Source organism: Halichoeres trimaculatus, unplaced genomic scaffold, assembly GCF_033239565.1.
Source record: "Halichoeres trimaculatus isolate MK-OKI-2021-1 unplaced genomic scaffold, fHalTri1.1 fHalTri1_scaffold_20, whole genome shotgun sequence".
NCBI classification, from domain to species: Eukaryota; Metazoa; Chordata; class Actinopteri; order Labriformes; family Labridae; genus Halichoeres; species Halichoeres trimaculatus.
The window spans coordinates 135,001-151,359 of NW_027437198.1; the positions used below are offsets into that span (position 1 = coordinate 135,001).

Consider the following 16,359-nt stretch of genomic DNA (forward strand, 5'->3'; position numbering starts at 1 on the left):
CCAGGGAGCAGGTGAAGCTGAACAAAGACTCAGATCCTCTGTGGAGACACGCCGGCTTCATCACGGCTCAGCTGGACGGGCTGCAGGCCGGAGCGGCAGACTGGGCCAAGAAACAAGGGAAGAAGGTAGAGAGACCTCACCTGAGGGACAGCAGGGGGTAGTAGAGAGCTCAGCCGCACCCAAACAGGTCTCCCCCCAGCCCACAGGGGTCACACAGTTCCTGTCAGAAAAGAGGAACTGTGAACATGAACAGAACATGTAGTCAGACGTTTGAATTCTCTAAAATCTGGGGGAAGAGGAGCAGATCAGTCTCTGTTGGGTCACTTCATGATCTGATCTTTGATCCACAAACTGATCCTGGTGTAAGACAGACCCAGACTGAGCTCCGCAGGTGGGTGTCTCCCTCTGACGTCACTTCCTAACAGCTGTTTACCGGCTCTCCTTCCCACAGCCGCTGTCCCTGTTTGCCGTCCAGCTCCTGAACGCAGACGGAGACCTGCTGGACCTGAGCCGAGCTCTGGACCCTGATTCCATCCTTCGCCACAGACCTCTCAAGAGCCCAGGGATGGGACACTGCTCTGCGCTCATCAAGGTCAGAGGTCAAAGAATAATCCAGAAAGGTTCATACAAACTCAATGAACACAGGAAGGAGCTTGATAGGCAGAAAAAACCTCCTCACAGGAGCTTAAAGGTCACTTTAAAGAGTTTCATAAAGGCTGGTGAAAGCACCCCCCGCCCTCCTGTGGGTCTGGTCTGCACATAAAGAGCGTGGTGTCTCTTCAGTGTTATGTGAGCATTGTCTTCCTGTGAGCTAAAGTTGAACTGGTATTTAACTGGCGCAGCACATCAGAGACACTTCACCTCCTCAGATTAACCTTTAAAACCAGTTTGAGACCAACACCCAACACCAGAGACAGTCCAACAGACAACATCCGCCACCAACCAGAGACCCACAGACGCCCAGACAGAGCAGAGTCAGACCAGTCCGACATGTTTATCCAACACTTATCTACCTACTTACTCATTATATATTCTATATCATTTATATACAAACTCATTTATTTTCTAACATCAGGATCATCGTCGGCCACATTTCCACAAATACTGTGTGTGATGATGAAGAGCTCATGACTCAGAGCTCTCACATTAACCTCCATGAAAACACCTCACTCAGCTTGAAACTGTGTTTCTACAGCAGCCTGAGTGTGAAAACAGATTCATAGATATTTACATCATGAACTTCAAATAAGAAAAACCAAAACATTATTTTCTCAGATGATACAGATTTAGTTTGTTTGGGTAGAAATTTAAACACTATTGACTGGCATTAAAGGTGAGCTGGAAAGTATCAAAACTTAGTTTGGTGTTAATAAATAATCTCTTAATATCATTAATAAACTAAGTTAATGGTTTTTAGAAAAAAATGAAATAAATTGAATAATTGACAGTAAAATAACATGGAAACAACATATTTATAATGTAAAAGGTAAAATCTCAAAGTCAGTGACAATTCTGTCAAAATCTAGATAAATCTAAATAAATCTAGATTTATGGAATTAAAAACAATCCATTACTGGCTCATTGTTCTCTACATATCCTACTAGAATTGTGGAGATCTACACAGAAATCACATATAGATTCAAAAGTTGTTTTCCATAAAAGAGCCATACACATAATCAATAAGATCAATTATTAACCCACACTGATCATTTATTTCTAAATTCACATATTATGGAATTTTTGACTTGTTTTGTTATGAAATGATGTTAACAATATTCACAGCAAAACTAAATTCACTCTCAAGTGCTGTGCAAAAGTTCTTTTCAATTCTAGAGACTCTATTTAATTTAAGAGGTGTTTGCAGGTTTTCTGCGCAGAAAGCTAACCGGTCTATAAAGGAGGAGTGTTTCTGTTGTTGGGGTTAAACTTTGGAATGATGCAAATATAAACTTAAAGATAGAGTCTGCAGGGTTTTCCTAAAAAAATAAAATGTCAACACTTAAAGGAGTAATCCTGCTCAATCGTCTCCTCTGGGTCTCTGTACATGTGAGTCAGTGTCTGTGTCTGCCTCAACCCCCTCCTCTGCCTGTTTGTTGATGTTTTGGTTGTTTCAGGATGTGTCTGGACGAAGAGTAGGCGTGGTTACATCAGCCAATCACAGTGCACCCAGTGCGCAAGTGACTTTGTGTGTTGATTAGCCTGTGGAAGAAGCTAATCAGAGCAGCTACAATAGCAGACATAGCACGGGGGGAGAAAAACAAAGTGAAACAAAACTCCAAACAGATAAAGCTTTTTCCTAAACAAGGGTGAAGCTTGGCTCAACTTTCTCTCACTTTCAGGAACTTGTAGAGCAGCACAGGACAAAGAGCTATGGGAGTTAGCTTTCTGCTAACCAGGTATGTGTCAAATACCTGTGATTAGCTTGTGCTAACATGTCAGGCTCTCGAGTCTCCCATGTAGAAACATGATGCTACGGGTGGTTTCTGGGCTAGAGAGTGTGTTCACATAGTCACAGTCAGAGGCTGTGGGTGTGTGCTGCTGCTGGCACTGATCCAAGGAGGAGGAGCCCAGTTTGACTGTTATGTTAACTCACAAGTGATGAAAAGTCCCGCATACCCTACCTTTAAAAACCTGTAATTCAAGTTATATCTTCAGAAAAATGGTTTGTAGAGTTATTTTTGAAGATTGTAAGTGCTGACCGTGTAATGATGTTGTTTTTGGTTGCTTAATTTTGTTAAATATGTAAGCTAGGTCCAGATCAGCATCTAGCTTCTTCCTGTGTCTTTTCAGTCACTACCTTATACAAGATGTTGGGTTTGTTTGAAACCTCTGTCTTGTGACAAATATTGTATTATCTATGACAACTGAATAAATCCTACGACTAACTGTGGAGGCTGACTCAGGAGCCTCCTCTGAATCCAAACATATGTTTTCATATGTTTTGGACACACCAGTCAGTGGAGGTCCAGCCCAGCAGCTCTGAACATGAGGAAGTGAAAAAGCCTCTGCAGAGTTTCTGAGCCCACATTTGGGGAGTTTCCAAAATAGTGATCACACACCCACTTAGCGATGACATCATCACATGCAAAACCCACTCCCACTGTAGTAACACTCTGATATTCACCCCACACAGGAACACGCTGCTGTACCCACAGCTGTTCAGCGTCTTGTGGTGTTTTCCCACCTCTGCATCAGGTCACAGAGTGAACCATGAGGTCAGAGGCTGCAAGTCCTCCGCTGAGGATCAGTCTGTGGGGATGGAAGCATTAACAGGGGCAGTGAAGACCATCTCTCATTGTCCCCTCCTGTCCTGTCCCCTCCTGTTCTCTCCTGTCCCCTCCTGTCCTCTCCTGTCTCCTCCTGTCCTGTCTCCTCCTGTCCTGTCTCCTCCTGTCCTCTCCTGACTGTCTTGTCTCCTGACTGTCTTGTCTCCTCCTGTCCTGTCTCCTCCTGTCCTTTCCTGACTGTCTTGTCTCCTCCTGTCCTGTCCTGTCCTGTCCTGTCTCCTCCTGTCCTGTCTCCTCCTGTCCTCTCCTGACTGTCTTGTCTCCTCCTGTCCTGTCCTGTCTCCTCCTGTCCTGTCTCCTCCTGTCCTGTCTCCTCCTGTCCTCTCCTGACTGTCTTGTCTCCTCCTGTCCTGTCTCCTCCTGTCCTCTCCTGACTGTCTTGTCTCCTCCTGTCCTGTCCTGTCCTGTCCTGTCTCCTCCTGTCCTGTCTCCTCCTGTCCTCTCCTGTCCTGTGTCCCTCTCTCAGATGCTGCCCGGCTATGAGAACCTCCTGTTCGCTCACTCCAGCTGGTACACGTACGCCGCCACGCTGAGGATCTACAAACACTGGGATTTTAAGATCTCTGACCCAGACACAGCCACAGGGAAAGTGTCCTTCAGCAGCTACCCAGGTACGCCTCGGGACGGGTCCTCAGTGAGATGCTCAGATCTCACTGCCTCTGACGCTGATGTGATCCTTTCCTCAGGTTACCTGGTGTCTCTGGATGACTTCTACCTCCTGGGCAGCGGTCTGATGATGACCCAGACCACCAACAGCATCTTCAACTCCTCCCTCTATGACCTCATCACTCCCAAGAGCCTGCTGGCCTGGCAGAGGGTGCGTCTGGCCAACGGTCTGGCTCGTGACGGGGAGGAGTGGGCCAAAACCTTCTCCTTGTATAACTCAGGTGAGTGCTGACAGGTGTTTCCACCTGCTTGCTCAGGTGAAATGTTAGAGTCTGATCTGAAACCCTCTGCCTGCAGGAACCTACAACAACCAGTACATGGTGCTGGACCGCAGCAAGGTGAAGCTGAATGTCAGCGTGTCTGACGGAGCTCTGACCGTGGTGGAGCAGATCCCCGGGCTGGTGGAGTACTCAGACCAGACCCAGGCCCTGCGTCAAGGTAACATCTGAGGGACGCCCCATGGACCGGCCCATCATAGAATTTCAGTCACTGGTTTAAAGCAACATTTTGTGAGGATTGAGTTCACACTTCTAACATTCAGCTAGTTTTTCTTAACCGAAAATTTATGCAAAAATATTTTTCTATACACTCATTAACATCTGAACACTTGAAAAATAAATCTAAATGTTCAATCTAAATCTAAATATAAATATAAATCTGAATCTAAATGTGAAATCTAAATATAAATCTTAATCTAAATATAAATCTAAATCTAAATGTTAAATCTAAATAAATCTTAATCTAAATCTAAATTTTAATCTGAATCTGAATCTAAATCTTAATCTAAATATAAATCTAAATATAAATATAAATATAAATGTCAAATCTAAATCTAAATCTAAATGTTAAAACTTAATGTTAAATCTAAATCTAAATCTAAATCTAAATCTTAATCTAAATCTAAATGTTTAATCTTAATCTAAATGTTTAATCTAAATCTAAATGTTAAATCTTAATCCAAATGTTAAATCTAAATCTAAATCTTAATCTAAATCTAAATGTTAAATCTAATTTAGTCAGGATCACTTTGTCAAAAATAATCTTTATTAACTTGCACAATTTTCATTTGGCGGTAGGGTTCTGATCTGGGACTCCCTGCTCTTCCACGCGCTTGGGTGGAAAGCCTGAGGCAGGAAGAGCACACCTCCCTGCCCATCGTGAGCCATCATGGACGGCATAAACAGGGAGCGCAGCAGCAAAATAAAAACCCAGACAGAGCAGAGCAAACAATGAATAAAATAACAGGAGGAGCTGGGGTGGAGGTGGGTTGTGAAGTGCCAGCAGAGGAAGCAGGAAGTAGGTTTGACAGGAGCAGCTTAAATAGCCCGCTCTAAAAGCAGTTTTCCATTAGGAGGTGGACACAGGAGTCAGCCGAGCCATCAGCTGATCTGCACTGATGATGACAGCTATGTTGTTAGAGCTTGACGTCGTGACCTGCCTTAACTTACGCTACACTTAATATGTTAAATCTAAATCTAAATCTAAATGTTTAATCTAAATCTAAATGTTTAATCTAAATCTAAATGTTAAATCTAAATCTAAATCTAAATCTAGATCTAAATGTTAAATCTAAATCTAAATGTTAAATCTAAATCTAAATGTTAAATCTAAATCTAAATGTTAAATCTAAATCTAAATGTTTACACTAAATCTAAATCTAAATGTTAAATCTAAATCTAAATCCAATTGGAGGTGGACACGGGAGTCAGCCGAGCCATCAGCTGATCTGCACTGATGATGACAGCTATGTTGTAAGAGCTTGACGTCGTGACCTGCCTTAACTAACGCTACACTTAATATGTTAAATCTAAATCTAAATCTAAATGTTTAATCTAAATCTAAATGTTAAATCTAAATCTAAATGTTAAATCTAAATCTAAATCTAAATGTCTAATCTAAATCTAAATGTTAAATCTAAATCTAAATGTTGGACTTTAATCTGAATGTCAAATCGCTTGCCAAGTGTAAGGCTAAATGTTTGGATATGGTGTAAAGTAGGCAGGTCAGCGCCCATCTTCCACAACTTCTATAGTCGCCAGATCACGCAGCTCTGCCCGCACCACGGCCATGGCCCAGCTCCATTTGTGTTGTGGACTGCGCCAGCGATACCCTGAAGTGTAGCCCATACACCGGCCATGACCACCCTCTCGATCTGGTCTGGTGGCAGCATGCCTGCCATGTCTCTGCCTCGTCACCCACTGAGCCATAGCTGAAGGCTTGGGCGGGGCCTCGTTGATCACTTTCGCCCTGTGAAGCATCGTGAAGACCAAAGTTTGACTTCTCTGAGCATCTGATGAAATGAGTCTAAGGAGACTTCACTGGACCTGAAGCTGATTCCCCAGCATGCCTCTGTCCTGATGAAAACAAAGGGCTGAAACCAGTTCCAGGTCTGTCTGAAGACCATGTCCTGCAGAGAGCTCAGAGAGTCTCTGATCCTCTATTTCAGAGCTCTGCACGCTCTGCACGCTCTGCACGCTCTGCACGCTCTGCACGCTCTGCACGCTCTGCATCTGCTCTGGACCTCGGGGTAACAGATCTACCTCAGTCCTCTCCAGCTGAGCTCAGAGTTCAGAGCGGCTCCAACGCTCTGGGTCAGGCGTGACCAGTGTGTGTCAGGACTCTCGCTCTCTCTCCATGTGTTTGATTCCCTCTCTGTCTGATGGCGGCAGGTTTCTGGCCGTCCTACAACATCCCCTTCCATGAGAAGATCTACAGGCTGAGCGGCTACGTGCAGATGTGGGAGCAGCACGGAGATGCCTTCTCCTACGACCTCTGCCCCAGGGCCAAGATCTTCCGGCGGGACCAGGGCAATGTGAAGGACCTGGACTCTCTGAAGTACATCATGAGGTTCAACGGTAGGTCTGTGACCCACAGTGAGCTCTGAACCAGGAAGAGCAGGCTGCGGGTCAGTTCATCAAACCAGAACCAGAACCAGAACCAGTTTGTCCTCTGCAGACCCTGAGCACAGATCCCAAACAGCTGTGACACTTAAAGCTCACACGTGTGTGTGTGTGTGTGTGTGTGTGTGTGTGTGTGTGTGTGTGTGTGTGTGTGTGTGTGTGTGTGTGTGTGTGTGTGTGTGTGTGTGTGTGTGTTCAGACTACAAGAAGGACCCGTACTCTAAGGGGAACCCCTGTAACACCATCTGCTGTCGTGGGGACCTGATGGCAGAGAGGGCCTCTCCAGATGGCTGCTACGACACGAAGGTGGAGACCGAGTCGTCTGAGCGTAAACACGTCTGATTCAGGCTTTGTTCAGGCAGGAGAAGGTGTGTGAGTGACCCTGTACCATCTCGCCTCCAGGTGACGGACTTCCTGATGGCAGAGAAGTTCAGCGCTGAGGCTCTGAACGGACCCACCACGCAGGGCGGTCTGCCCCCGTTCACCTGGGGAAACTTCAGCAGCATCAGCCACCAGGGTCTGCCTCTGTACTACAACTTCACCTTCATCAAGATGTTTCCTCTGCTCTTCAGGCCATGAGCTGTGAGAGTGTGTGACAGTGTGTGACTGTGTGTGACAGTGTGTGAGAGTGTGTGTGTGTGTGAGAGAAAAAGACAGAGAACAAACTCTGTTAATGTTGAGGGTTCACAGGTTTTAAGTTTATCTGACATTTCTTCAGGATTGGTCCAATCAAAGGCTTCTCTGGAAGTAGCTCCCTCTGGTGGGTGAAATGTCAAACTGCCAATCAGGTTTTTGATCAGTGTTTTAAAGCATGTGTGTGTGTGTGTGTGTGTGTGTGTGTGTGTGTGTGTGTGTGTGTGTGTGTGTGTGTGTGTGTGTGTGTGTGTGTGTGTGTGTGTGTGTGTGTTTAAAGCCACACGTGCCTCAGACAAAGAGAGATTTGATGATTTAATGAAACAGGATTGAAGCTTTGATGATTTAACTCTTTTTTTCACATGTTTCAAAAAGACTTTGATTTTTAAGTGGATCAAACATGAAGAGTGACATGTCACACTCAGGGCTGTTTCTGTGGATCTTGGTGTGTGTTTCTGTGTGTTTTTATTCCACCCTGTGTTGATCTCTCAGGTCTTGGTGAGCCTGCTGTTTCGGAGTGATCTGAAATGTGATACTGCACATCTGTCTCATGTTTTCATTTCATGTTTTCATTAAAGTCTCAGCAGGACGCTCTGTGTCGGTGTCGCTCTGTGTCGGTGTCTTATGAGAGTCTCTGTGTTCAGACGTGTTGACAGCTGCAGGCTGTGCTGTGGTCTCTGCTCAGAGCTACAGACACACAACGCTGCTCTCAGGTTAAAAATGGACTGAAGGTGTGACTCTCAGAAGCTCTGAGAGACCAGGAAGGCAGGGTGGCTCACACGCGGCAGGGAAATCACTCAGACATGTATCATCTACAAACCTCCATCCTCCTTCAGCCCTGATAGATGAATATGTTTAAGAGACAGACACAACAAAGGGTTAACTTTAGTTGGTTGAACTGGTTGGAGAGGTTGAGCCCTGGGATCTCCTCTGGTAGCGTCAGCCTGCTCAGTGGGAGGTCACCTGTGGACTGTGAGGGGAGCAGAAGGAGAGTTTCCACGCAGACTGGAGCTCTGAAAGGTCAGGGCTTTCTCTGTCTCTGTTTCTCTCAGCAGCCCTCTCCTCCTCATCCCTCTCTCTCTCTGTTTCTCTCTCTGTTTCTCTCTCTGTTTCTCTGTCTCTCTGTCCCTGGGGGCATGTGTGATGATTCACTCTTTCCTCTGAAATGAAGGAACTGAAACGTCTGTTGGGGCTCTGTATTCATTTCAGAAATCCTCTCTTTGCATCCCTCCTCTCTGTCTCTCGCTGCTCGAGCTTCAGCTGCTGTATTTTCAGGCTCTGTGTCATTGTGAGGAGGAGGTCAGGCCGGCAGCAGCCGCTCTGCTCACCCCGCTGCTCACCCCGCTGCTCACCCCGCTGCTCACCCCGCTGCTCACCCCGCTGCTCAGTCCTGTTGCTGACATGGCCAAGAAGGACTGTCCTCCTGGCAAAACCTTCGACAGCCTGATCAAACGCTGCTCGTCCAGCAAGATCCTGCTGGCCCTGAAACCTGCTGCGCCGCCATCCACAGGTGAGTGTCAGTGACTCTGGACCAGGTCAGGAGGTTTCCTCTCTGCTTCAGGAGAGTTGAACTTGAACTCCTGGATCCATCAGAACCACAGGTCTGTGACGCTGCTGCTGCTGCTGCTGCTGATGATGATGATGATGATGATGATGATGATGATGATGATGATGATGATGATGATGATGATGATGATGATGATGATGATGGAGCTAGAAATCGGTGCCTCTGACTGGTCATTAATTCACATTCAGGATGAAATCTGTTTATTTCTGTTATCTCATCATCCTTTTCCTGCAGGCCCCCCCCTGCCTCCTGTGGTCCGGGTGAGGGCCACAACCCCGGCTCCTGAGGTCACCTCAGTGATGGTTCTGAGTCCGGTTGTGTGGATCTCAGTGGTGCTGGTCACTCTTCTGGTCTCCACCCTGATCCTAGCTCTGTGGATCATCACTAGCAGAAAACACAGCAGGACCAGCAGGACCCCCGGTAACAACACACACACACACACACACACACACACACACACACACACACACACACACACACACACACACATATATATATATATATATATATATATATATATATATATATATATATATATATATATATATATATATATATATATATATATATATATATATATATATGCAGGTTTCTTCTATTATTTCACCACTGTTTGTTTTTCTTTATACAATTATTGACATGAGAACAACATTTCCCAGAAACCTCAGCTGTAGAAAATACTCTGTCTTCACTTTGTAATAACTTTATTTGTGAAACACAGTTAAACACAAAGATCAGGAACAGATAGCCGGTCAGAGATCAGAGATCCTACACAAAAACCTCTATTAGACTGGGGTCTCTTAAACTGTGGTCTCGTAGACTGGGGTCTCTTAGACTGGGGTCTCTTAGACTGGGGTCTCTTAGACTGGGGTCTCGTAGACTGGGGTCTCTTAAACTGTGGTCTCGTAGACTGGGGTCTCTTAAACTGTGGTCTCTTGGACTGGGGTCTCTTAAACTGTGGTCTCTTAGACTGGGGTCTCTTGGACTGGGGTCTCTTACACTGGGGTCTCTTACACTGGGGTCTCCTGGACTGGGGTCTCTTACACTGGGGTCTCCTGGACTGGGGTCTCTTACACTGGGGTCTCTTACACTGGGGTCTCCTGGACTGGAGTCTTGACCTGCTCTGTATCTAACTGCTTTGGTTTGGTCCTGAGGTCTGAGCAGACCCCCTCTCGCTCTGGGGCCTCTGTGATGTGGTTGCACCTGAATGCTTCGCTCTGAGCTCAGTGTGCTGCAGAGATATCCTCACACAGAGCAGATCTCAGTGGACCTGTTAGCAGAGCGGTCTGAGCTCCCAGTTTAGTCCGGGTGAGTCCACACACACAGAGCTAGCTCAGGGTCCCCCTCAGCCTGTGGACGTGGACTCTTTGTGCTGAGGCTCTGACACCTGTGGAGAGGAGCGCAGAGGAAGCAGGGCAGCAGGCGAGCAGGGCAGCAGGGCAGCAGGCGAGCAGGGCAGCAGGGCAGCAGGCGAGCAGGGCAGCAGGCGAGTAGGGCAGCAGGACTGCAGGCGAGCAGGGCAACAGGGCAGCAGGCGAGCAGGACTGCAGGCGAGCAGGGCTGCAGGCGAGCAGGACTGCAGGCGAGCAGGGCAGCAGGCGAGCAGGGCTGCAGGCGAGCAGGGCTGCAGGCGAGCAGGTGATGAAGTGTGACGGTGAAGAACATGACGGCAGAAACTACACAGTTTCTGTTCTCTTCTTCACGGCTGTCCCAGGGGTTAGCTTGGCTCGGCTGCCGGCTATTCTGGTTCACACACACACACACATCTGTTAGTCAGGAAGGAGGGAGCCTGTTCACAGCCCTTTACAGACACATACAGGGGAACATGAGGCTGCTCTGATCCCAGGCCCATGCAGAGAGGAGGAGAGACTGTTACCCTGAGGCAGACCTCATTAATCCTTTAAATACACACATACACATGTCTAAGTGTGGGTCAGGCTGAACAGATCAAGTCTCTGATCTTCATATAAAAATCTGCTGACATGATCCAGAGCGTGACGTCCTGCTTAACGCGGCTCATGCTCTGAATAACCCCGAGAAAACACCATCTGAGGAATTTATCAGCAGCCAGCATTAGAGCTGACGGAGCAAACCATCCTCAATGGACCCTTATTCAGCCATACACACACACACACACACACACACAGACACACAGACACACAGACACACAGACACACACACAGACACACACACACACAGACACACAGACACACACACACACACAGACACACAGACACACAGACACACACACAGACACACACACACAGACACACACAGACACACACACACACACACACACACACACACACACAGACACACACACACACACACACACACAGACACACAGACACACACACACACACAGACACACAGACACACAGACACACACACAGACACACACACACAGACACACACACACACACACACACATACACACACACACACACAGACACACACACACACACACACAGACACACACACACACACACACACACACACACACACACACAGACACACACACACACACACACACACACACACACACACACAGACACACACACACACACACACACACACACACACACACACACACACACACAGACACAGACACAGACACACACACACACACACACACACACACACACACACACACACACACAAACACACAAACACAGCACACAGCACTCAGGAATGTAAAAACAAGATTTACCATCAGCTCTTTTCATTGAGTGTCAAGGAAACACCACCACATGTTCAACATGTGATGAGGTAAGAGCATCTTAGACAGCAGCCTGTTGTCCTGACGTTATTCTGATGTTGTCCTGACGTTATTCTGATGTTGGCCTGACGTTATCCTGGTTTAATCTTGATGTTGGCCTGACATTATCCTGATCTAAGCAGGATGTAAGTCTTACACTAGCTTGACACAAGCCTTATGTTAGTCTGATTTATCCTGACATCCTGACGTCAGCCTGATTTGAGCAGGATATTTGCCTGACATAAGCCTGATGTTATACTGATTTTAGCCTGAAAGTAGCCAGCTACTAGCCTCATGGTAGCTTGGTGTAAGCCTGTTGTCATCCCAAAGTTAGCCTGATGTCATCCTGGTGTTAGTCTGAAAACAGCCTGATGTTAGCCTCACATTAAACTGATGTATGCCTTTTTCCTTTTGTTACCCATATGTTAGCTCAAGTTAGCATGATGTTAGCCTCACATTAAACTGATGTAAGTCTGACTTTTTACTATTGTTACCCAGATGTTAGCTCAAGTTAGCATGATGTTAGCCTTACATTAGCCTGATGTTAGCCAGATGTAAGCCTGATGTACGCCGAATGTTATCCTGACGTTATCCTGATGTTATCTCGATGTTAGCCTTATCAATCAATCAATGACTTTTTACTTGTATCAGGACACCTTCCAAAGAACATGAAGAGGTCTAGACCCGTTATTGTTAATAAAATGTTATTGACAGAAACCCAACATGGAGACCAGATAAGAGGTCTGATCTCATCTGAACCCTCCATGAGGACAGAGCTCTGCAGCATTTAGCAGGTTACTGATGTTACCCTCATGTTAGAGTACCATCACAGGGAGCAGGAAGCCTCCATCACAGGAGTCTGTCTGTCTCTATCTGTCCTCCTCAACCTTGAAACATGCATGTTTGAATTAAAGGGTATGTGATCTACACACGTCAAAAACTGACACCTAATGAAGTGTTCATGTCTCATCTCTCATCATAAACATTATATCAGACTTTATGTGAGCCACATCCAGCTGACAGGCCCAGAAAAATCTCTTATCTGCAGATATTTAAGAGAAAAATGAGGCCTGGATGGATGTGAGTAAAAATATCTGAACATTCAAACATTAACTCCATGAAGAAACTGAATACGATTTTTTCCCCTCACTTTTTAACTTATAACTAACACTTGAAGTTCAATGAGACCATGTTCACTAAAAGAAAACAAAAACATTTGAGTAGATTTGAGTTTCTAACGTGTATTTAAAGATAACATGTGATGCACTCAGATGTTTGAGCTTCAGATCAATTTCTGCAAGAAGCTGAAAAATGAGTTTAATTAAAGTAAGATTTAATGCTGCACAACTTGAGTCTTTATAGGCACACACAGAGATGAAACGTCCCGTGGTACCAGCTGAGATCAGAGAAACCTTTGAAATCAGTCAGATTGAAGTTGTAGTCTGAACCCTAACGATGTCTTTTTAAGGCACGTTAACGGAACATAAGTAGAATATACTGAGCTGATGTTTGAAACCTGTTCACTCAACACATTCATTTAAGTCTTAGTGCTAATGTGAAAGAATATATTTTCTCTTTGTGGTCTACTGACTACAAACCTTCGTTAGTAAACTGTAATCTTATCTCAGCACTCTGTCATGTCTCTGATTCACTGAGGAAACCCTCTGAGCCAATCACAGCTCGACTTTCAGGTCACATGGGGGTGAATCAGAGCTGTTTAAAGAGACAGTTTTTCTTACTGAAATGAATGTGATGAAATGTTCCCCTGATGTTGGGGTGTGATTAAAGATGCCTGCTCAGAGGGAGGAGACGCTTTCAGGGAGTTATTGTGTTGGATTCAAGCTTCAGCTTTCATGATTCATCCTCTGCTCTGTGGGGTCTCTCCCTCTCTGTAAAGACTGTTTTTATTTTTTATTTATCGATACAGACGCCTGTGGTACGACCCGTCTGGGATCTCCCCCCTGATGATGAGGTTTACAGTTCTTTGACATGTTGAGGCGTCATGGTTTTGTTTGTTTCGTAACAGAGATAAAATCTTTGAGCTGGCTCTTGGACTTAATTGAAATCTTGCATTTCCTGTTTTAATAAAGCCCAGTTAAGTTCAGACACGCTGTGAGAACAGAGAGGACATTAAGGTGTAACCTGGCACTGCTGCTGTAAGCCTTCGTTTCTGGAGTCTTGGATCATGAGGGATCAGATGATTCACCCCCTGATCTGTAGACCCTGACCTCCTGGAGGTGGACTTGGTGTGTTTTGGTGTGGATCACAGTTTTCCCTGAACTCTGGTTTAGTCCTTAGTGTTTCTGATGAAAGAAAAGTGTTTTTAGTTCTTATCAGAGAGCAAACAGCTCTCCATGTCAGTCTGAAAGTCCAGAGTGTGTTGATGGAGTGTGTGTTTGTCTCAGCAGACACTGAGCAGCAGCAGGACCCTCTCCAGAAAGCAGAGCCGCCCATCATACACGTCTATAACAACCACGCTGCAGCTAGTTGCCCTGCCCCCTGGACCCACCCGCTCCCAGGGGCCCAAAGTGGGCCCCGGGAGGAGGAGGCCTTCACCACTCACAGGGATCCCCCAGAGCATGCTGGGACGGAGGAGGAAGAGGGGGGGGCTGTGTTCGTGCTGCACGATGAGGGAGCACAGGGTTCCACTTCCTGCCACAGAGCTGGGCGGCACCGTGCTGGTTACAACCAAAACTGTGTAGACCTGTCTGAACATGTGTGTGTGTGTGTGTGTGTGTGTGTGTGTGTGTGTGTGTGTGTGTGTGTGTGTGTGTGTGTGTGTAACTCCTCCTTTCACTGCATACACTCTGCACTCTGAGCTCAGTGTGTTCAGTTTCTGATTTTAATCCATATTTTGGATAGCTCCCCATCCTGCCATGTTTTTATGGTTCTTAGACGACGTTTGAAGATTTCTGTGCCTGTTCTCTGTTTCTCTGCACTGCCTGATGAAATAAAGACTGAAAGTGTAGACCCCTGTCCCAAGAGTGTTTAACTTTACTGAATCATCTGTTATCATTACATGAACTCCTTCCACATGGTCACACGGTCTGATGGTAGTTTCACTGTTTACACGGTCAATAACTTTGTTAAAGCTTTTCGATCGACGAGCTTCCTGCAGACTGCTTACCTCAGGATCTGGATTCAGTTTCAGGGAGAGGGACCATGTGGATCAGTGGTTTGGATCTCAAACCCACAGCAGGAGAAAGAATCACCTGAAGTATGCCTGTGTGAGGTTCAGCTCCTCTTTGTGGAGCTCTAAGTGTTCGACTTTGGCGCCCCCAAGTGGTAGCATGAAAGCCAACACTTTTGTATTTGGGTTTCTCAGTTTGTCACCTGTTGGTCTCTTTTGTGTTTATTTCTGCATCATCTGGCTCTCTGAACACCTTCACCTGTGTATTGTTCCTTACCTTAGGTAATAATATCCTTCATTCTCCCACAATGCAACGCTGCTGTTCTGTCTCTGTTGGTGAGGAAAGGTCTTTACACACAGGAACCAGAGGTGATACAGAAGAAAGATCCTTCCCCAGATGCAAGATCTGAACATGTGTCAGACTAAATGAAGCCCTGTGTGTGTGTGTGTGTGTGTGTGTGTGTGTGTGTGTGTGTGTGTGTGTGTGTGTGTGTGTGTGTGTGTGTGTGTGTGTGTGTGTTTGTGTGTGTGTGTGTGTGTTTGTGTGTGTGTGTGTGTGTGTGTGTGTGTGTGTGTGTGTGTGTGTGTGTGTGTGTTTTTCTGGTGTGCATATCTGAAATGAGCAGTGTATTTACTGTTTGAAAAACCTTTAATTTTGTTAAAGAATTCAGTTTTTGAGCAGGTTTTTCTCTGGGACATAATGTTCATGTCTGTTTTTGTCTTTTCCATCTCCAACGTTGAAGTGGTGTCTGTTTCCTCCATCCTGAAAATGAGGTTCATGTAGAGCCTGTAGGCCGACTCCCATCCTGAAAAGTCCAGTTTGAACCCACAGAGCGCTCAGCACTGGCTCAGATTAAACCTGCAGCTCCTGTCCTGTGTCTGTCTGAGTGATCCAGGTCAGATAGACCTGACAACTCTCCTGGTTTAGGAGGGATTCTCCTGCTCTTTAACCCTGTCTCTGGCTCCACTCCTGACCTGTCGTTTCTCCAGGTTAACCCCTTATTTTTAAGTCTGCTCCTGTCATCTCTGATATTTTTTCAAGTCAAAACAAGTCGGCTCCTTGTGCCTTACAGTCAGACCTGGAAAAGCACCCCTGCTGCAGGAGATCCTCTCTGACTGAGGTTACACAGACACGCAGGTAGCTGTGTGATATTTGTTGATGAAAAGTTGACTTTAGCATCAGCTCTTTGTTGAAGACGTGTCAGCATGATTGTTCTCATCATTACTCGTGTCTCTGATGCTTTTCCCACATTTTATCTACAGCTCCTCTCTGAGCCTGGCTGAGAGAGCCAGGTCAGATACGCCGGTAATGGTGTTGTAATATTTGAAATAGTTATTAACTGGATTACCCATTACTGGAAAAAGTAGTGGCGTTAGTCATGCCGTTATTTGTAACCCCCGTACCACCAACACTAGAA

At 46.0% G+C, this 16,359-nt stretch overlaps 2 protein-coding genes across 2 annotated transcripts in view; both read left to right on the forward strand.

The window, feature by feature from the left end:
* plbd1a (phospholipase B domain containing 1a) overlaps window positions 1–8,068 on the forward strand; it is an 11,195-nt gene extending 3,127 nt beyond the window's left edge. The window contains exons 4-11 of the mRNA XM_074696901.1: window positions 1–125; window positions 452–592; window positions 3,754–3,898; window positions 3,974–4,174; window positions 4,251–4,391; window positions 6,623–6,808; window positions 7,053–7,159; window positions 7,256–8,068. The exon at window positions 1–125 is cut by the window's left edge and continues 17 nt beyond it. Coding sequence (XP_074553002.1) covers window positions 1–125; window positions 452–592; window positions 3,754–3,898; window positions 3,974–4,174; window positions 4,251–4,391; window positions 6,623–6,808; window positions 7,053–7,159; window positions 7,256–7,432 — 1,223 coding nt within the window. The 3' untranslated portion in view covers window positions 7,433–8,068. The remainder of the gene's footprint in view (window positions 126–451; window positions 593–3,753; window positions 3,899–3,973; window positions 4,175–4,250; window positions 4,392–6,622; window positions 6,809–7,052; window positions 7,160–7,255) is intronic.
* Window positions 7,887–15,367, forward strand: LOC141809319 (uncharacterized). Its single transcript, XM_074696299.1, has 6 exons — window positions 7,887–7,931; window positions 7,979–7,984; window positions 8,762–8,996; window positions 9,288–9,473; window positions 14,220–14,509; window positions 15,224–15,367. The coding sequence occupies exons 1-6, from the start codon at window positions 7,887–7,889 to the stop codon at window positions 15,365–15,367; spliced, it is 906 nt and encodes a 301-aa protein (XP_074552400.1).
* The last annotated feature ends 992 nt before the right edge of the window (window positions 15,368–16,359 follow it).

Bases quoted from the DNA above. Each gene is read 5' to 3' on its own strand.
- LOC141809319 (XM_074696299.1), top strand. From the start codon at position 7,887: ATGAAGAGTGACATGTCACACTCAGGGCTGTTTCTGTGGATCTTG. The intron at 9,474-14,219 runs GTAACAACACAC...TTGTCTCAGCAG, and splicing joins CAGGACCAGCAGGACCCCCG to ACACTGAGCAGCAGCAGGAC. The intron at 14,510-15,223 runs GTAGACCTGTCT...TCCTTACCTTAG, and splicing joins CTGGTTACAACCAAAACTGT to GTAATAATATCCTTCATTCT.